Source organism: Leptopilina boulardi, unplaced genomic scaffold (genome assembly GCF_019393585.1).
Source record: "Leptopilina boulardi isolate dan_hultmark-lab unplaced genomic scaffold, ZJU_Lbou_2.1 LbouV2_213, whole genome shotgun sequence".
Lineage (NCBI taxonomy): Eukaryota > Metazoa > Arthropoda > Insecta > Hymenoptera > Figitidae > Leptopilina > Leptopilina boulardi.
Window position 1 is genome coordinate 2,197,056 of NW_026137767.1, and position 22,376 is coordinate 2,219,431.

Below are 22,376 nucleotides of genomic sequence, written 5' to 3' on the forward strand. Positions count from 1 at the left end.
TGTCAGATTATTTGTAATAATTTTTTATTCAAGAATCGAAAAAAGATTTGATGTATGATTTGATATAGGAAAATTTCTGGTTAAGGATTGAGCAATGAATTTTGGTATGTTTTTTAGTGAGAAAACACGAAGAAAATTGACATAAGAAATTGAAGGAAAAAATGTGACCAGAAAAAATTGTAGGATTTCACATAGGAATTTACATAATTTATTACCTTAGAATACGTTTATAAGAATTTACATCAAATCCTACTTCAAATCATGTCTCAATTTCCTATATGATTTTTCATAGGATCCTATATAGTTTCTTACATAACACATAGGATTTTATGTGGATTTTAATATATGAATTTATATAACATCCTATATAAGATCCTATATGAGAATTTTCAGTAGGGACCAGGTTGTGGTACCTGCATTTTACACTTTTTTAAAAACATTTTTTAGTAATTCAGTTTTTATAAACAATACGTAGGAAATTAATAAATCAAATTATAAATACTATTCTTTTCGTCAATTAATAAAAATACCACATTATATTATATTTAAAGAACAACCGTAAAACAGGGTTATTTCGCTCAGTACGGGTAAAGTCGCTCACCCATTTTTTTGCTTTAAATTTGATTTAAACTAAAATTTAGTATTTCTATTAAGAAATTTAACATTTTTACCTCGTAATAAAGGTATTAAACTTTATTTTAAAGCTGAAATAAAGCATAAAAGTGGGTGAGCGAATTTACCCGCAATGAGCGAAATAACCCCGTTTTACGGAACCTAGAAGGATGATTAAGTAAGGCATAAAAGTATTAGATACGTTTCTGAAAGGAGAGTATATTATTTTTTCGCCGGTTTACTCGAATCGAATAATCGTTTCTTGATATATTAAAATTGAAGCTAACTTTACTACAAAACAATTTAAAGTTTAATTTAAAAATTAAATTAATTAAGAATTAATTTGTAAATCATTTATAATTTAGAAATATATATGTATATATATATATATATATATATATATATATATATATTTAAAAATAATGATTAAATAATAATATTATAATTAAATTAATTATTGTAATGATTAATTAATCACGAAATATTTAAAATAAATATATATGATTACATAGAAAAACATAATATTAATTCAAGAAAACTCATATATTTGTCCGTATTTGATAAAATATTTTCTTAATCCAAGAAAATTAGGGAATAGTTCTCTTGATTCAATACTATTTTTTTTGCAGTAAACTGATAATGGGTATTATAATATAATAATTATTTTTAAGATCCGCAAGTGGGATCCGCCCCAGTACCGAGCCAGTACAGACTTAACATCCGGCATTCTTCCGACGCCCCGTAAAAAAATGAGATCCGCAGGCGGAACAAATCCAGTACCCCGCCAGTACTGACGATTGTACGAAGGCTGATCCGAAAGTCGGAGCTAAATTTGTACCGCGTCGTTTGTATTTTGGGATCCGAATCGTTATACAGACCATCGGTACTGGCGGTCTGTACTGGTGCGGTTCCCAGCCGGTTGTAAACTCCGACATTCGTCCGACTTTTCCGCCTGGGTGTGTCCTCACTGTTATATAACATTTATTGAAAGTGTTTGCTGGGCAAAATCAATCATATCGATGTCCTGGTGTCTTATGAACAACTACCCCGAGAAGTTTTGGGTCAAACCGAATTTTTGAAACGTAGGGAAAAACTACTTACACTCATGACCAGGTGACTTCTTTGAAAAATTTTTTGGGAAACTTTTTAACAAATCGACTTTTCGAGAACTCAAATCTACATAAGCCGTCTTTTGTCGTCTCGACATCTCAAACATTCGATTTGATCAAAAACTTTGCGAAGAAGTTGTTTATAAGACACCTGGATATCGCGGTGAGTAGTTTTGTCATCCAGACGTCTCCAACATTGGATTTGACTAAAAACTTCCCGAGGAAGCCTTCCAAAAGACACCTGGACAACAGGTTAAGTATTTCTGTCGCTCTGACGTTTAAAAAAGTCGTATTAATCAAAAAAAATTTAGACAAAGTAATTTTAAGTCATCCTGACGACAAGCAAACATTAATATTCTTAATACTTAAGTACGTGTAACTCCTGGTGCACCCAGGATTTAATAAAGCACATATATTAGTGTCTTAATTTTTATCAAATAATGTTTTTCTACATTTTTTGAAACACCAGATGGTCGATTATGTAATTCTATTTCCACTTTTTATAATTTCCATTCCCACTTCAATTTCCACTTTTTCTAACTTTCATTTCCACTGTTTCTCATTTCTACTCTCACTTCCATTTCTACTTTTTTTTATATCCATTCTGAGTTTCAGTTACTCTTTTAGACTAATTAAGGATAACTAAATAATCTGTCAATTTATAAGACGCACAAGTAGCACAACCATCGATTTTTAATAGCAGATAGATTTCTGCTAGGAAAGTTCATCGTGCTAACACACCAACTCAAAAGTGACAGCCTACCCGAACAGCACTGTCGTCAATATTATCGTGTTTTTTGTCCTTTATATTAAAATCAAAATTTACTTACCTAACTAGAATAAAAAGAGGTAAAAAACGAATAATGAAAAAATATTGATTGTTAATTATTGTTAAAAAATAGTAAATTATCAAATTTTTTAAAAATAAGAAGTAAATGAGATAAACAATATATACCATATTAATAAATTAAAAAATTTTAAATATTCAACTAACTGAAAATCAGAAAAATAGAAAGTACGATAGGAAATTACAAAAAAGATTAAGTGGGAGTGGGAATGAGAAAAAGTGGAAATGATAGTGGAAGTGTGAATGAAAATTAGAAAAAATGGGAGTGGAAATGGGAATGAAAAAGCAGAAATGAAAATTAGAAAAAATGGAAAAGAAAATTGGAAGTGGGAAAAAAAATTTTTAAAAGTGGAAATGGAAGTGGTAATTACAATTAGAAAAAGTGGAAATGGAATTGGGAATGGTATTTCATAATCGACCCCCAGACTTTTGGCAAACTTTCTGACAAAAAGTCTGGAGTCATGAGTCTGCGAAATGTCTGCAGACTGTTTTATCGGGAGAATCCAATAAATTTTTAAAAATTCTTCCGCCATATTGGATCCGCCATTTAAAATGTTTAATATCTGATTCAAGAAAAAGTAATGAGAAAATGTAATGTTAAAAAAACGATGACGTAAAAATTATTACACATTATATAATGAGATTAAAAGTATTAAAATCGAGCTATTGAAAACATTTTTAGAATCCGTTACTTTTTGTATATTTTTCCAATCAAAATCATGAATTGAAGCATTGTTTGATATATATGATTTCACGGAATCAGGGAACAGATTCGAGAAAGCCGCACCTGGTGTTGGTGGGGCAAGCCGGAAAGAGAATCAACCGCCTGTTACCCCACTACTTTTTGTCTCTTCTCTCTCTCTCTAGTTGAGAACTTTAGTACAAGCCCGGCGTGCGGCCGATTCACGCGCGGTCATTTTATGATTCTCGTGCAACGAGTCTCATTGCAAGTAAATTCATTTCTTCGTGAATCTGTTATCGGCGTTGGATTATGAAGATAATTTCTAACTGCAAGAAAACCATTTCTAAAGTCAATATTTATCGTTTATTACTAGTATTTTTTACTAGAAATAGTTTTTATTCTCACCTATATAAGGTTTAAATTGATTAAATAAAAAAAAACATAATTTAATTTACTTCTTTGAAGAAATTTTTTTTTTTTTAATAACATTTTCTAGTTTTTGCATTGGGTCTTGATTTAAAAATTTTTGAATTTATCAAAAACGATTGGATAACTATCAAATAAGAATGATTTTGATTGATCACATAATAAATCAATTTTCAAAATTAAAAGAATTAAAGGCAAAGTTTTTATCATCGAAAGTTAATGTGTTATTATTATTATTGAAAAACAACTTCGCAGTAAATATGAAAGTAGAAAAGTAAGGTTTATGTGACAGATAAAAAATAGTGCAAATTATTGTTACTCTACATTGTCCAAAAATTTGTAGTCATAGTTGAAGTCTGTTTAAGAAATGTGAAACAAGTTTTGTTGATATTCTAATTATTAGAAACACGTTTACTTTAGTAGACATATACTTAACCTAACCTCATTTTCTCAGCTGTGTTAAATACAAGAGTAAAAGTTATTTAACAATTTAAGCAATGTGAGCTTAGACAAAATAATTTTTACTCTAATGTTAACTTATGTTTTACTGAAGTGTCAATATTTTTTATACGTAGTTGTTTTTTTGAATATAAAAATAAAATTTTTCTAAATTTTAACGTATTCAGTTGAAACCTACACAAATTTAAACAATTTACGACCTACTAGTGATAAATAAGTAGTTTTCAAAAATTAGAAAATGAAGGAATGCACATTTTCTCAGATGTTTAATTTTTTTTCATTTTTCCGTAGGTTATTTTTTAGTTCATGTTTTATTTAAACACAACACTAGAAATATGCGAAAGTTGATATGCAATTTTCGGAATATTCACCTGTAAATCTAATAAAATATCTTTTTACTATCAAAATTTTCAGTTGTAAGAAAATATTAATAAGTTTAAAAAAGTATTGTATGGTATTATTCGGGCAAAATTGCTGTGTAATGTTGAGTTAATATTGTTGTATAACAAACATTTTCTGAGTTTGACAAATCTTCCGTAAGGTAACTTCCATAATTTCCAATTTTTAGGTAATGTTCGAAAAATTTCTTGTACTGCCTGGGTAGGCATACAGAAATTTTATTTCCCTTAAAAAATATTGTTCTTTATAGAATAAAATCTAGAAACTGAAGTATACATAATTATATATTATCAACATCATTATAAAAATATGTAACTAATTAATTCAATGAGTTTTTATACTTATAACACTACAATATTGGTCACTATACAGTTAGGTATACACAGTACAATACTAACCTCTAAAGTCAAATAAACTTGTAAATGCATTTTGTAAACATGACTTTCATTCGTAGTTATATCAACATCACGTAGTAACGCAAATATTGGTGAATGCTGCCAATTGTAGATTAATTAATCAAATTACAAACAGTCAGCCGATTTTTCCATTACTGTTCAAAAAATGTATTATTATTTATTATCTACATTATATTTACTTTATTAAAATAATTATTGAGTTTAGAAATGTAAATTGATTCTGAAACTTTATTGTTTGCGTTTTAATTTGAATACAAATGTAGATTTTTTGATTTATGCATTAAATTTGAATATCCTTATCAAAAAAGCGGAGAATGTTATTAAAAATTTCAAAGTTAGAATTTATCTACGTTCAAATTATTATAATTGCAAATGAATATTTATTGTGAATTTAAATTTTCTTAAATTAGTTATTAATTTTACAAATTTTACGGTTTAATTGAAAGTTATCATTATCTATTTGTTTATGTTTAGAACAGTGAGAACATTCGCGACAGAAAGCAATATTCTTAAAGGTGAAGTGTGTCAGTTGCATAAAATCGTGAAGACAGTGACAAGTCATAAGTGTTGGAAACAGTGAATCTGTGGATTGGTTTTTCGAAACATGGTGCTAATTGTACAGAAAAAAGTCAACGACCGAGTAGATTTACTCAACAATTAGTGAGTTAGTGTAGGTCACGATTATATTACGGATACATTGTTAAAAGACAAAAGTTCCTTGACAAATAAACTTCATTCAATTTAGCATCGTCATGTTGGGTGTTTTGAAGCGGCGTTGGAAGCCATCGAAAAGGTAAAGAGCTTTTCTGTGTCAACATAAAAATAGATAATAATTTTTCTTTTTCCTCTTCAAGATGTAAATTTTCTATTTCCGAAAACTCCAAGATTATAAAGAAAACTAGTTTATTTCTTTTAATTCGACATTTTAAAATATATATTCAAATAAAGTTATAGTAAATTGGTTGTTACTGATAGATTAAAAAAATTGTAAATTTTAAAGACCGTTAATGAGTTAAAAAAAAAGAAACCTTTATTCATCGGAAATTTTGTTACAACTTTGGTTAAAATTTTGGACTGATTACTATTAATCCGGAATTAGTTCGTCTAAGTCTGAAATTTATATACGGTTTATGTAACTAGTGAATCTGGATATAATCCGAAGTCAGTTCGATCAATCAGAACTAATTAATGAAGATTACGAATTTACTAGTTATACAGACCGGATTAATTTCGAATTTAACAGGACTAGTTCCGTATTCACTATAGTTGTTAGATCGGACTAACTTCGGATTAGATCTGACTAATTCTGGATTTACTAGTCACACAAATACTAATCTTTGACTTACAATTAACTGGACTAATTCTGCATGACAAAAACCTAACCATAAATCGAATTGTTTCGAATAAATTCCGAACTCTAAACCAAGGAAGTGACCATATGTCAGAAGGTCAAAGTAAAAAAAAAATTATTTAACTAAAACTTAAGTAATAACAGATAATAAGAATGATGTAGTTTATTGACAGAAAAAAATAAGTCGATACTTTGCAACATATCTTTCACGCCGTCAGTGAACGATTCTTATAGAAATTGAAACACATCTCAATTGTGAGAGAGCTGTATATCTTGAGGCAGAATTATGACCTACAATGAAACCAGAAAAAACGGACTAAGTCCGGGTTGTTGTAGACTAATTGCAGATTTCTTAAATACAGAATGTAAGTTTATTTCAGACTCATTTCGAATTCAGTTTTTTTGAGCGAACAAGGTCCAGATTGTTGTAAAAAATCAGTTCAAAAATGATCCAAAGTAGTCCGACATTAGTCCGGACGAAAAGACAAATCTAAGATCAGTCCAGAATTTCCATGAAATCAGTCCATGATAATTCAATTTTAGTGCGATCAAGAAATTAAATCTGAAATGATTTCGAAATAATCCTGCATTTGTATCCAAAAAAAAGTATTTTACAATCCGAATTTAGTCCGGTCAGAAAACATAATTCTAAATTAATCCGGAATAATCCGAAATCTCTATGTGAAAAATTTGTTATTAGTCCTTTAAAAACTCTCTAGACCACAGCCCCATGGACCTTAGTCTTATCTACCATCCTAATCTGAAAAGAGTCCGGAAAAATCAAGGTCCTCGATCGAGTAGACTGCTCGGGACTGGTGTCTAGGTTTTTTTAAGGCTCCTCAATGCTCTATTGATGAATTTAATGCCAGCATCATTTCGCGAAATATTTGCAAAAATTCAATTTTTACTTGATATCAGTTTGTCCACACAATGAAGGAGCACTCATAGGATGATGCTGAAGTCCGCAACGTTTTTATAAACGAAAACGAAAAAATAATTAGACAATATCTATTACTTTGCGTTAAAATTAAAGTTATTCGGGGGTAACTGGTTTTTATAAAAGTATTAATTTCTTGAAAGTTTGTGCAAATCAAAATTAGAGATAAATTGACATGAAAAAATAATTCTATTTTAATTTTTCGTTTTTGAATACGTTGCGGACTTCAGTATCATCTCATAGGAAGGTCTACTATAGGTCAAGATTTAGGACTTTTTTAAGGCTCTTCAATGCTTTATTGCCGAACTTAATGCCGGGATAATTTTTCGAAATACTTGCAAAAATTCATGGAGTAAATCGGCTTACTAATTTGAAATAGTAAAAAATACGACTTACTCCATGAATTAGTAGTTTTCTACTAGCAATTAGTAGTCTTTTACTACAAATTAGTGAACACTGTTACTAATTCAATTGGTAATCGAATACGCACTCTTTCATTAGTAGAAAACTACTAATTCAGATTTAGAGAGTAGGGCTCTCAACTATAAGACTATTTAAAATTTTCAAAAACCACCACTAAGTTAAAAAAAACATCCCCAATTATTAAAACTTGATTTGACCAAACAATAATCATATAGGAATTAAGAGCTAAATTAGTGTTCTTCAATAGCACTAAATTGACTTTTTAAAAATGCATCCCCAAGCACCCCAACCAAGTAACTGATAGAAAACGAAACACAAAAACTACTCTCAAATAATTCAAACTTAATATTTTCAAAAAACAAACACATACACATTTAGAGCTCTTAAAAAGCACTTAATTAGATGTTCGAAAATGATCCACCAATTTCAAAAACTACCCCTGAGTAGTTCAAATTCAATTTTTTCAAAAAAAATGTACTAAAGAATTTGGAGCTCATAAATAGCACTAAATTGGATGTTTAAAATTTATCCACCAATTTTAAAAACTACCCATAATTAGTTCAAACACAATGTTTTCCAAAAACAAGTACTTATGAATTTAGGACTAATTTAAGGCTCTTAAATAGAACTAGATTAAATGTTCGAAAATGGTCCACTAACTTCAAAAACTTCCCCTGAGTAGTTCTAACTCAATTTTTTCAAAAAACAAGTACTTAGAAATTAGGGTTAATATAAGGCTCTTAAATAGAACTAAATTAAATGTTCAAAAGTGATCCACTAATTTTAAAAACTACACCTGAGTATTTCAAACTCAATTTTTTCATGAAAAAGTACTTAGGAATTTAGGGATAATTTATGGCTCTTTACGAGCACTGAATTAGATGTTCAAAAATGATCCACCAATTTTAAAAACTACCCCTGAGTACTTCAAACTCAGTTTTTACAAAAAACAAGTACTTTGGAATATAGGGCTAATTTAAGGCTCATTATTAGCATTAAATTGCAGTTTCAAAAACTTCGCCTCAGTAGATCAAAAATTTCTTTTACATTTTTATATCGATAATAACGATTTTTAATAATAAACAAATTAATTTTTTTAAACTTCGAAACCTATTATTTTTACTTTTTTTTATTTTTACATACCTGAAAATAGTAAGAATATTTTGCAAAATAATTTAGAGTAGTCATCCAAAAAGGGTAATCAGGTTATCCGTGAAACATTTTGCAAAGTATTTTTGTAGTATTTTTATGTATGTAAATATAAAAAAATTAAAATAATGGGTCTAAAGTTAAAAAAATAATTTGTTTATAAAAAAATCGTTATTTTCTATAAAAAAAATTCAAAAATAAATTTTTGAACTACTCAGGGGTAGTTTTTAGGATTGCGGTAGAACATTTTTAAACATCCAATACAGTGCTATTTACGAGCCATAAATTAGCAAGTATTTCTTAACTGATTATTTTTTTTAAAAAAATTGTTTAGACTTGCTAAGGTAGCGTTAAATTTGAATTTTTTCAGTTATTTCGCGAAATTATGACATTAAATTTGGCATAAAAGCATTTAAGAGTCTTAAATAAGCCCTAAATTTTGACACCTAGAAGACCTTTCTAAGAGTATTCCTTCATTGTGTGGACAATCTAAGATAGCGTTGAATTTGAATTTTTGCAATTACTTCGCGAAATTATGCCGGCATTAAATTTGGCAATAAAGCACTGAAGAGCCTTAAAAATGCCCTAAATTTTGACCTACAGTAGACTTTCCTACGATGGCTCCTTCATTGTGTGGACAAACTGATATCAAGTAAAAAATGAATTTTTGCAAATATTTCGCGAAATTATGCTGGCATTAAATTCGTCAAGAAAGCGTTGAAGAGCTCCTTTATTGTGTGGACAAGCCACCTTAATGTTAAGCTAGCTTGTCCACAAGTTTTTCAAAGAAAATGCCGAGCATTAAATTCGTCATTAGGGCATTAAATTAGCATTACATTAGCCCTTAATTTTCAAATAGTCAAAGATGTGCCTAAAGTATTTATTATTGAGCTTGCTTTATTTCCGATCCAGTGAGAATTCATGGAATTTTCTCATGCTGTGTGGGAAATAATTTGCAAATTTTAATTTCTTATTTTGCTAAACATTTATGAATTTATTCTATCTGACAGTTTTCATAAAACGTTGTGGCTGATACATGACTGAGAATTCCTTAAGGATAATCGATTATGCCATGATCATCGGTGTAATCTATGCCTTAAACAGTGTGTTGACTCATCACTCGACACTCTTTTAAGGATGCTGAAATGCGAGATAGACGAGATTTATAATGTAACATTTATGCAAATTTTAGTATATATATATATATATAATATTCTAAACGCTGACATTATACAAACTTTCCAGGAATTCTCGTGGGAGGTGGAATAAAGTTTACGAGGAAGAGTTTTGATTTTCTCTGTAGAGAGACTATTTAAACGCAACAATTTACTTGTGTCTAGGAAACGCACCACATTAAGAAACAGACAGTTTTACGTCCCTTCTCTCTCGAGGCAAATGAACACTTCAATTATTCCTTATAATATTATTCATTCAGTCTACAATACTTTATAATGCAAAATTTATTACTCCCTTTGAAAGATGGTTTTGAAATATATAAATACACATATATATATTCTAATCAAATAGTCTAAAGTTGTATTTTTGCAAAACAAAAATAATAATTAAAATAATTAATCAGAATATAAAAGTGAATAATTTCTAATTTTCAGGGAGGCCAAATAAATATCAAATCGTGTTGACCCCTTTTCGAAAATAGATTCTGGCATAGTATCCTCTCCTGGCAAATCTAATAATCATCTTGTAAATCTTTAAAAAATGATAAAGCGTAAAAAAATACATAACATTTTTATTTTTAGAAATAAAAATTTGATTTTTAATTAACTCATTTTTCCGAATACTAAATTCATAAATATTAAAAATATCCATGAATCATACAAAGTTCTTTATTTATTTTCACTGATATTAAAAATAAATTCATTTTTGTTGCGTTTTAATAGTGTACATACTTTAAACTTAAAAGTTTTTGCAATTTTTGTGCATAAAAATTATTATGAGTATTTCAATTTTTTTTTTACTTTTTACAGGTTTGTCATTGAAAATTTTTAATCCGCTTTTAAAATTGTTACATCTAATGAATGTTGGCATCATTATATGGCAGATGCACATAACGACAGTACAAGTAATACAGGTGAAATTGGTTATGCAGGTGTGTTGGTTCCAGCCTTGATAAACTCCTTTTCTTTCTTTTCCCCTTAAACAAGTTCCTGTCTTTTAAAGGACATGGGTAGTCTTAAAGTCGCAAGCGTTAATATCCTTAAACCCTTTAGCACGTTATTTAAAAAAATGTTAACCAAGAGGGTCGAGTGAAAGGTCAACAAGTTGCGTATATTCTATTTGGTTCTAAAAATAAATATTCCCTTCTAAGAGATATAGGAATTAATATATTTTTAGCATTATATGCAGCAGTAGTTTTTCAATTTCTGCTTCTTTTACAAATAAATTTAATTTTGTATTTGAATTTAAAATACAAACTAACAATAGTTAACTTGACATTCCAGGAGAAAATTATTTTAAAAGTTTATTTTGGAATGTTCCGTTAAAATATAATGTATAACTCAGAAAATTCTTAGAAACAAAATCACTCATCTTTAAGCAGAAAGTTTAGACGCCTCTTGTGAAACTTGCAAGTTGTTAAAGAAAATAACTGTGCGGGCACTTGAGAAAATTGTAATTGATCGTTTAGGGGTTGTTAGTTCCGCCTTAACCGTAAGGAACGTGGGTGCGTTTGAGCATTCTAGCATGTCATTCAGAGTTGTTTTCGTTGTACAAAACCAAGGTGGTTGACACAAATAAAAATATAAACCAATTCGTTAGACATTCATTGGGCATTTGTGTTGAATTAACAAAGTTCCTATCTAAGTTAAAAAATTAAAATACAAATATTTAAAGAAAAGGATTTAAATCCAAGTTGATAAGATAACTTTTCAATTTTATTCCTTCATTTTTCTAAAGTATTATTTAATGCTAATCATATGAAATTTACACTGCAAAACGAAACATCTTAAAATAGTCAGGTAATAATGAAGCATTTGAAAATCTGTTATTTGCCTTGGCATCCAATCACATTCCAAAATTTAACCAATCGCGGTCCAATATTGATTGTCATCATTGCTCCAATAATATTGACACCACTGGCTCCCATTATTGGGCCATTATTAAACCAATCGTTTATTTTCAATTGGGGAAACCGTATGTGATTGTTATAGGTAAAGTCATATCGCCACAATGTTAATTTTGTCCGGAACTTCACTTTTAAAATATTGAATAAATTGATTTGAGATTTTGTGGAAAATTCTAAAATATGATAAGAAATGGCTCTTATGTGAAAAAATTGTAATATTTTGTTGAATTCAAGATTATAAAATTATAATTCCCATCAGTGCTTCGATTACGTCGAGTTTGAACATGAGGGATGAGTTTATTTTCATATTTTTTTTTAATTTTCTATTTTTTAAAAAAACTATTTTATTTTTCATGAACTATTTATCTTTTTATTATTTTATTTATATATTTATTGCTATATTGTCTCAAATCTTTTTAATGTGTATGAATGTGATGTGAAAGATTTTTTATATTTATATTATATAATTTTTCTTGTTTCTACGATTTTATAGTGACATTTTAATTAATTCTTTGTTATTTGAAAAGAAAATAAAGTAATATGATTGGAATTTTCCATTTGATTATATTAATTAATTTATTTTGATTTTGCTTCCTATTATTATTGTATCTAATGATTTATCTTTTTGAATTTTTGCAAAATGTAGAACTTGTAAATATTTTATTGATTTCGTTTTTAATATTATAACCATTATGGGAAAGTATTACTAGAATAATTACTGTAATAATTACAGGAATAACTAATGAAAAACCCAGTAATTTTTTCATATATATTGCTAAAAAAATTTCCTTGTTGCGCATTCAATTTCTTTGGATTCCATTTCAGTAATTCATTTTCATGAAAACTCAATTTTTTTTAAATTTAAAATATATTAAAAAATAAAATAAAATTACAAAAATATTTGGCAAAGTTATTAACATCTTTAATTATACAAAATTATAAAGTATAAAAATTCGGTAATCCACAACTTCCCTTACCAATGAAACTGTCCAATTAGCTTGTAAATTACTAACAATTACTATTAACGACTTCAAAGTGAATATTTCCTTTGTAATTTGATTTGTTCTATTTGTATAGTAATTCTACCTTATCAAAGTGTGTATTGTATAAGAGGACATAATTCTAGCTTTCAAGTTTGACAAAGTTTTGGCACTTGCGCAAACAACTGCATTAAAAAAACGGTCTCAAATATGTCTTATTTTGAGATATTTTTGTGTCTAATTGTAAGTAACTAAATGTGACATCTCTTTTCAGACTGTCCTATTATACTGACTTTTTGACAATACATATTAAATTGTTCCTGGAAATATATAATATATAGATAAAGATTTTTATAATAGAAATCTAAATCGGTCCTGTTTTAATTCTTTTAATTGCACCAACCAATTAGAATATTTGATTTCTATATGGAAATTAACGGAAATTAAAATTTGTTAATAAGAAAGTTTACACACGAGTCGAAAGTATTTCCATTTGATAATTTAGCAGAATTTACTATTTATTTAGCATATATTGCATGAAGATAATTATTTTAAATAATTTATATTGTTTTGTGAAAGCCAATCATATATTACTTTTTGATTTTCAAAAAATGGGGTGCATGATTATCTCATAAAAATCATTAGTTAAAATTTTCTTTTAAAATAATTTTATTAGATATAATTATTTTTTAGACGAATTTTTATTTTTCGAAATAACATTTGAAAGAATTCAATTTAAACAAATTTTTATTACTTAACAGAATTCTTAAGAATCGAATTTTTCTTGTACTGAATTCTTAAAGCGCCGAATTTCCATTTGTCCGAACAAACAATCGACAGAAAGATTTCAGCGCGCTGTTTAAAATCCACCAAACAAAAAGTTGTAAAAAAAATCATGATTGGTGGATTTTAAAAATCGTGCCAAAATCTTTCTGTTGATTGTGTGTTCGGACAAATAAAAATTCGGTGCCTAAAAATTTTTTAAAAAAGAAATTCTGACAAATGTTAATTCAAAAAAAGAAAATTCGTATAAAAAATAATTATATTTAATAAAATTGTTGAAAATCAAAATTCTCATTAATAATTTTTATGAGATAATCATGAACCCCTCAAAAAATAGAAAAAGATATGAGAATATAAGAAAACTAATTGCAATGTATACACAGAAAAAACCGGGTCTCAAAATGAGTAGCGTATGCTACTTATTTTGAATTGCAGCAAAAATGAGTCAGGTTGGTGGCGCCACTTTCTATATCGTTTGGCATTGACTCATTTAGAGTTGCAATAAAAATGAGACTAGATTTTTTCCGTGTATCTTAATGGTATAAAACACTTATGTAACTGATTTTGAAACACAAGTAAGACACCAGTTTTTGCACTATATATAATAGCACATGTGTTTTTCTCCGGGTAATAATTATGAGTACACCTTACAATCTGTTTACTCAGTCCAAAATTATAACTATTCTGGTTATAATATGTTCTACTAAATTGTTCCCTTCTCTCCATGTGAGTGTAGAGCTATACAGAATAATACAATCGCATAACAAAAGTCAGTTTCTTCATGCGATTATTATAGAGTACATTGAGGCATAACACCTGTAACTGTACTGCGTACACCATCCTAGAAAGCGTTTTCGAATGGTTCGATAAATTCTCAACTTGAAATACGCATATATTTTATTTCACAATTACTGAAAAAACTAAGTATGACTGGCGCCTCGCATATGCCACGATAAAAAATATACCGTTATGATGCCGCAGGAGCTTACTTAAACAAGTAAAAAGTTTCAACAATAATTACTTTGGAAAGGCATTTATTATTCTCGGTTTTGCACTATTAACTTTAATTTCTAAAATCGTATACTAAAAGATGATTAAAGAAGGCTATAAAAACAAAAGATTCGTGCAAACAAATATTTAACAAATAGAATATTTATGCAATCAGATATTTAACGAAAAAATCATTAGATTGAAAGTTGAAAAAGTGAATTGAATGAAGTGTAAGATGAAACTTTTCATCTTACATTATTTAATTTAGTGAAAAATTTAACAATTATATTGCAGGTTTATTGTAATAAAATGAAACTTAGAAATTGTAAATTCCAGTTCGAGTGCATGTAAAGTTAAGCCGATTTTCTTAATAATAAGCTTTCGAAAGGCAAGCATCTGACAAAATATAATAGGTTCCATTGTTTCGCCTCAAACCTGCAATTTAAATTCTAATGCTCAACTGTATACTACATAGAAACCTTAAAGGAGAATATCAAGCAAAATTCTCATTTGGAAAACACACCTACCATGTAGTTTGTATCGTACTAGGTCAGTGGTGAATCAAACTCTCTATATATGTATACTCTGGAAGCACCAGGGTGGGTCATGGAACATGTCTAATCGATAAACCTCTGGTCGATGTTCAGACTCAGTCACGAATCCTGAAAGTGTTCTTCAGGACAAGATTTGAAATTTCATTTCACATTGTTGCAAATGTTACCAGAAAGAAACAAATTTTATGCAAAAAAATATAATGCACTTAATAATTAATTACTGATTATACAACATTAATGGAATTTTTGACAGAAGAGAGCATGAAAAATGCGATGGGCTCTGTCGTTCAAGGAAAAAGTGGGTTTCAATCAAGCAGCAAAAATATTTTCTTTCCCTCAAACCACTTTGGAAATAAAGATGAAGAGGCAACCTTTACTTGTGAATTTTGCAAGCAACGATAGGTTAACTTTTGTAAAACCCAGAATGTCTATTAGGGTGTACCCCATATCTTTACCAGCAGAGGAATGCAAAATGGAGTTGTATGTAACTTTTCTACGTTTTGTTAATTTTATATTTAGTTATGTAACAAATGTTTCTATAATAAGACTGCGCCATGGAGGACTGATTCCCACAGGTGAGTTTTGTAATAAATCTTGCTCTCCTTTCCCCTAACTGGTGGTTTTTTGGAGTCATTAAATTTGAATTTGATGATCGATCCCACGCGTGAAAATGTTCCAGGGAGAACAGGGAGATTCCCGGAAAACTCCCAGGAATTTATCAAAATGAATTTCCGAAAAGTTTATTTAGTGTCTAGGTAATTAATTTGAACTTCTTGTGAAATATTAATATTAAAAACAAGAAAACCCATCACTAGGATAATCATGTAATTTTTCAACAAATTCATCTGAAAATTTTAATTTTAAAAGCAATGTCAAACTCAAACTCAAACAAATATAAAATTGTAGCTGCCATTTTGAAATTCTCCAAGTTACATAATTTAGAAATGTAGAAGACATTTCTGACGTAAAAATTAAAAAGATACATAAGCGTTATTGTCGCTTAGGTTGATTTTCTCATGTTTATACTACAGTAATGACGACCTAAGCGACAATGTCGCTTGCGATCTTTTTAATCTGTACGGCAAATTTTTTTTACTATTTTTGCTTTGCTTCCCATATAATTTTGATATAGTGAACTAAAAAAATCGTAAAATAATTGTTGAAATAAAACATTTTTAAAATATAATATAAAGTTAAAAATGTTCAAATAGTGGAAAATTATGAAAATTTGTGAAAATAATTTTTAACCCAACTAAAATAGAAATTGTCTGATTCAGATTCAGCTGCATAATATGTATATGTATACTTAACATAAAATATTATGAAGAAATATTAGGGTTACATAGATATTTTTTTTAAAGGATATATATATATATATGTCTATGTAAAATTTTGATTATACACCTACGGTATTCTATACTTTAGTCCAAAAGAGTTGTGACATATATATATATATATAAATAGGTGTGTATAAATGCATTGATTTACTGAAAAAAACTGATATCATAAACAGATTATCTATATATAAATTCTGTAGAGATAAGATGAGATAAAATAACAGAAGAGAGAAATAAGGATATTACTGTTCAGGGTCTGGGGACAGCTCGGTGAACGGACTGTGTAGACAGACTTGTTGGCGTCCTCGGCTCTGTCGTGAGCTGTATTTCAATCAGAGCGCATATTAAAACCACGTTGCGCATTCCTTTGACCTTCGCCGGTGAACTGGTTGAATTGTGCAAGAGAAAGGTTAGGATGAAAGATACACGAGAAGAAAACTTGAATTAAAACGAGTCCCATTCAAACTGCAATATCTTCGCTACTTCCCGTGCAGAAATTTAATTCTTGCGAATATCCAGGGCCTCATCCAGCAAACTAAGGCCCTACATATGAGCCGCTGAATTCTAGAAGGGCACGTAAATTTTTTCGGACGGAAAACGAAGTCCCCTAGACAATCAAAATTCATTTTTTGAATTTTAATATTTTTCGAGCATATTCTTATACAAAATTCGATTGCACATCTTTTTTTCTTAATAAAAAACTTTCCATCTTTTTCCGGTTTCGAGAATATAAGATAAAAACAGGTTTTTTGGAAACATGAAATTTAATTGTTTTTTTTGACTTTAACTCGCGACAGCTCAGACAATTTTACGAATTTCTCAATGAAACAAAAACAAATATACGTGTTATTATATCCTACGAGTGACTAGAATGGAAAAAAGTTGTTTTGATTAAAATTAAAAAAGTTATTAATTTTTTAATGAGACATTGCAAAATTTGTGAACTGCAATTTTCTCAATGCGGTGAAGTTCGACAAATTTTCAGTAGCAACAAACTTCCAGTGAGAAAGTTGTTCATTAAGGTCCAAAGAAGTTTTCTGGAAAGTTACAATGCAATTGAACAATTAATAACAAAATGGTGAATGTTTAAACTTTAAAGTTGCGTGAGCGGCTGAACGTTTGACGTGCGTTTGCAACGTAATAATACAATCAAAAGAATTTTTTTTAGTATAGATTAAAATAACTTATTTTGGCACTCCAAAGTAATTTTTTAACCTCTTCATTTTTTGTGATATTTCTTTAAAAAATGAATTGTAGAAGAGCTCAAATATTAAGTTTTGAGCTCTATACATTTGTTATTAAGAATCTAGCGACCAAACCTGAATTTGTAACCTGAGTAGTATTTTTGGAAAGCCTGATTATTTGGCTATAATTTTGCTATATATTATTTTGCTGTAGACTGCAATCCCTACGAGATACGAATGAAAAAGTAAAAAAAATTTTTAACTATCCTTGCCCCAGTAACGGGGCAAGGATAGTTAAACGAATCCGGATGCTAACAATGTTATAGAAAATCAGTAATTTCTATGACACTGAAGTTACCAACGTTGAATCGACGAAAAGAATTTTTTTTTTCCTCAGATTGAATATTTCCCCGCCTTGGTTAAGGATTTTTAGTGTTTAAGGATGTATTTGAGATCAAAATAAAGAAGTTTAAATTTAAAAAAATTGGTTCTTGGCCTTTAAACTAAACTGAAAACGAAAAATTCGTTCGTTGATTCGTCGAATCAACGTTGGTAACTTCAGCGTCATTAATTTCTTTAATTTATTTGATTCAGACTATTCAATATTGATATATCAAGTATTCACATGTTTTGAACATTTTCTAAATATCAATTATTGCATAAAATTCATCTAAACTAGAATCTGAGGTTTAACCAATTTTCTTCAGATGATCACCAATTTCTTGGTCAATAAGCTTCGTTTTCCGTATATAATTACGCACCATTATGTATATCAACCTAAAAAGAACAATTAAACATTTTTTTATAATTTTCAGTCGCATTAGCAGGATTTTATTGAGCCGTAATAGCTCTAACTATCCTTGCCCCGTGAGTGCATATTTCAGTTTTTTCTAAATTTTAAGGAACGACGTGAATTAATTTGAAAATAAATACGATATTCGTGTTCAGCAGGAAATTCCACTCCAGAAAACACTTACGTAAATAACTATTCGAAAGTACTAATATAGAGAACAATATGATAAACACTACGTTGAAATTTTAGCAAAACAGACTTTTTACAAAAATAAACTCCTGGCTTCGCAAATGGTGGCAGATTGACTTCCAACTTTTACTATCATCTATTGGTATTAAGACAAAAATATACCATGAATGACGCGAATTTTGAGCAAGCCTTCTAAGCATAACAGCAACTTACTATATTTGCCCCTTAACTATCCTTGCCTCATCCTCCCCTATATATTTTTTGATAATTTTACGATTTCAAAGAAATGCTTTTAATTTAAATGAAAGTTTCTAATTCTTAAAATAATTTTATTGTAAAATTACAATACAAGAATTATTTTGTTAAGTCTTATATTGTTTAAACTTTAAATCACATAATTTAATTAATTTCACTCCTGCGCCACGCAAACCCGGGCCGGGGTTGCTTGGTGCGCATTGCACAGCTTCAAATAAAGTGGTATAAGAAGAAAAGTATTAATATATAATTAATATATATAATTAATATATAATATATTCAAAAATGTAATTTTCTATCCCTTCACCTATTATCATCTTTTTTATTGCGTTGTAAAAAATATTAATTTTATTAAAAAATATTTTTTATAAATTATGTTGAGAATAAATATGTTCTATAAATATCATAATTTGCAAGCTATTTGTAAAATAAAATATCTCTTTTTTCAAAATAACGGTAAAAGTTATTTCGCCTCAAATGATCAAAAACTCAGTCTTAAATTCTGTTCAAAATCCCTTTTCAATTAAAAAACCAAAAAAAAAAAAAAATTGGCCATGCTCTAATTTCTTTCGGTTGAAATATTTAATGTGACTGAACTAAAAACTTTCTCTCGTAAAGAGGCACTTTTCAACATTTTGCTACATATACTTGAGGCGTAAACTTTTCAAACGTATATTGCAGCAAGACAATTTCTTAAAGACTCTTTTTATTCCCTTGGTTTGAAAAAAGCCATCTTACTTTCTAGAAATTTCTAGAGGATCTTTGTCTTTATTTTTGAAAAACATTTACTACACATTTTGTTTGAAGATAAACATATGGAAAGTTTTTATTTTTACGTATTTAATTAAAAAAAGGTATAATTATAACATTACGTTATACCATTAAGATACTCTTTCAAAGTTTTACGATCGTTGACGCCCTTATGAAACGTAACATCGCTCTTCAAAAAGTGGGTCGAGTTGACCCAGCTCAAGACTTATTGAGCTGCTATGTATTGTATGAGAACTGCAATAATCGATAAACTGCACTTGTATTCAGGGGCGTGTCTGTCATCCTTTGAAGAGCAAAATAATTTTCCAACCCCACATTATCCTTATGTTTTGGATCTTTTTCAATGAACATAATCATTTTCTAAAGAAGCTTTTACACTAAATGTACTGTAAATGTCTTTCTGTTAAATTTTCCTATATTTTCGGAATTATAGTTATCTACACTGTAAAAAAAAGGAGTTGAATTTTAACTCCCTAAGGGATGCTATAAAAGTCCCACCCTTTTGGAGTTGAAGCGAAGGGAGTTAATGCTTTACGAGTTAAATTTATGCCTAGGGAGTTGGTTTTAAGGAGTTAATTTAATTATTAACTCCCTTTTTGAGTATATTTTTAACTCGAAAAATTTAACTCTTAACTCCCAGTAACGTTAACTCCCTAATTTTTTTACAGTGTAATTGTGCTGAGTGGATAAAAAGTTGAGGTAGGGTCAGGAAATAAAACGAACCAAAACAACATTTTAAACCGTTTTTCAAAATTAAAAATTTTTATAACCTTTTCTTATAATAACAAATTTTTGCATCATTTTAAAAAAAATTAATAACTCAAATTTCATTTGTTAAAAATTATTGGCAATTTTTTTTCTTGGATCTCTGAATTGTAGAATAATGATGTAGACCCATTAGTAAATTGTTAGAAACAAATTATAAAAACAAATTGTTAATTTAAGCATTGACATTGATTAATTTAAATTAAACTGATTATTCGGAAGTTTTTGGGGTCGCTGATCACGAATACAATGTCAGTTTTTCAAAATTCAAAACGTCGGATCAAATATGGCGGACGAATTAGTAAAAATCGTTTAAATTCACTTGAATCTGGTAACTGGGGGATTTTCGGGGTCGCTGATCATGAATAAAATGTTTGTTTTTCAAAAATCCAATATAGCATAGCCTATTCAATAAGGCGGACAATTTTGAAAAAATTAAATTCGATTAAAAATTGTTACTTACAATTAGGTCTTTTTGTTACTGTATATGAATTATACGTCAGTCTTTATTTAAATTTTAAATGACTTCTTAGAAACCTTCTTCAAGCGTACCCAATTAATTTTTACAAATTCGTTCGCCATATTTAATCTGCCATTTTAAATTTTGAAAAACTGACATCAAATTAGTAATCGACGACACCAAAAAACACCAATTAACTAGATTCAAGCGAATTTTATCAATTTGTCCGACATATTGGATCTGCCATTTTGAATTTTGAAAAACTGACATAGAATTCGTGATCAATTATCCCGAAAAGCCCCGAGTAATATCAGTTTAATTTAAATTAATCAATGTAATTGCCTAAATTAACAATTTGTTTCTAACAATATACTAATGGGTCTATGTCAACATTCTACAATTCAGAGATCCAATGGAGTAAATTTAAGTACCTAACCATAAAACTTTCGTTTTTTTTTGATAATGAAAGTAATATGTAAAAGAACACGTTTCTTTCATTTGTTTATATTAATATAATTATTTGTGTAAATTGAAAATCAAAAATCCTGCTCGAGGAATCTCATACAAATTTTGTTAAAGATTATTTTTAAAAAAAATTTCAAAATTGGTTGAAAATTGTACGCTCTAAACTGTTTTGAACCCTACTTTTTCATTTCAAACCACTGTGGCGGGCGGTGCACGGCGCAAAAAAATTCAAAATCTCCGGTTATAATTGGAAATACAATTTTTTCAGGAATATAAATACAGGAGTCCAAAGTATGTAGTATGTTACATATTTTCATTATAATTCTTGTTGTAAAAAGTAGAAAAAATACAAATTGTTTATTAAATTGTCATTAAAAATTACAAATTTTTGAAATTTTTTTTTCAATTGAGTTTATGTAAAAGAGTGGAAATTTATTATGACTATCAAAAAAATTGCCAAAAATTTCTATCAAACAAAATTTGAGTTATTAATTCTTTTTTAAAATGATGCACAAAATTTGTTATTTTTAATCTTTGAAAAACAGATGAAATTGTTTTTTTTTGGTTCGTTGTGAGCTACAGATTTTCATAATTGCTTTTGCTTTTTCAAATATCTACAAAATTTTTTACTCACGGTTGACGTGGTCCCTATTGAAAATCCCTGTACAAGATCTTGTACAAGAAAATCTACATGTTCAGCAGCTAAACTTGTACCTGTTCTGGTAAGAACATGTACAAGATCTTGTATAATTTCCGCACCAAAATTTGGAACAAGTTCTTGTATTAGAACTTGTACAAAAGATCTTAGGACTTTACAGCTGCGCAATACTTTTTGGCTTGCTTAAGTAAAAGGTTTTAATAATTCTAAATTACTAAAATCTCAAATTTTTTTTAATGAACTCGTACAAGAACATGTACAAGAAACTGTACATTTTCTTGTATACAAATAATAATTACA

General features: G+C 28.7%; 1 protein-coding gene across 7 annotated transcripts in view; it reads left to right on the plus strand.

The window, feature by feature from the left end:
• The first annotated feature begins 3,459 nt into the window (after positions 1-3,459).
• The window catches only part of LOC127279006 (uncharacterized), a 260,715-nt gene continuing 241,798 nt past the window's right edge, over positions 3,460-22,376 (plus strand). For 4 of the 7 annotated variants that reach the window (XR_007842583.1, XM_051301052.1, XM_051301058.1 and 1 more), the window contains exons 1-2: positions 3,460-3,598; positions 5,425-5,743. Coding sequence is in view for 6 of the 7 variants with exons in the window: in XM_051301052.1 (XP_051157009.1) it covers positions 5,703-5,743 (41 nt within the window). In the remaining variant the exon portion in view is untranslated. Of the gene's footprint in view, positions 3,665-5,424; positions 5,744-22,376 lie in introns of all 7 variants that reach the window. The other 3 variants (XM_051301055.1, XM_051301056.1, XM_051301053.1) reach the window with 3 other exon arrangements.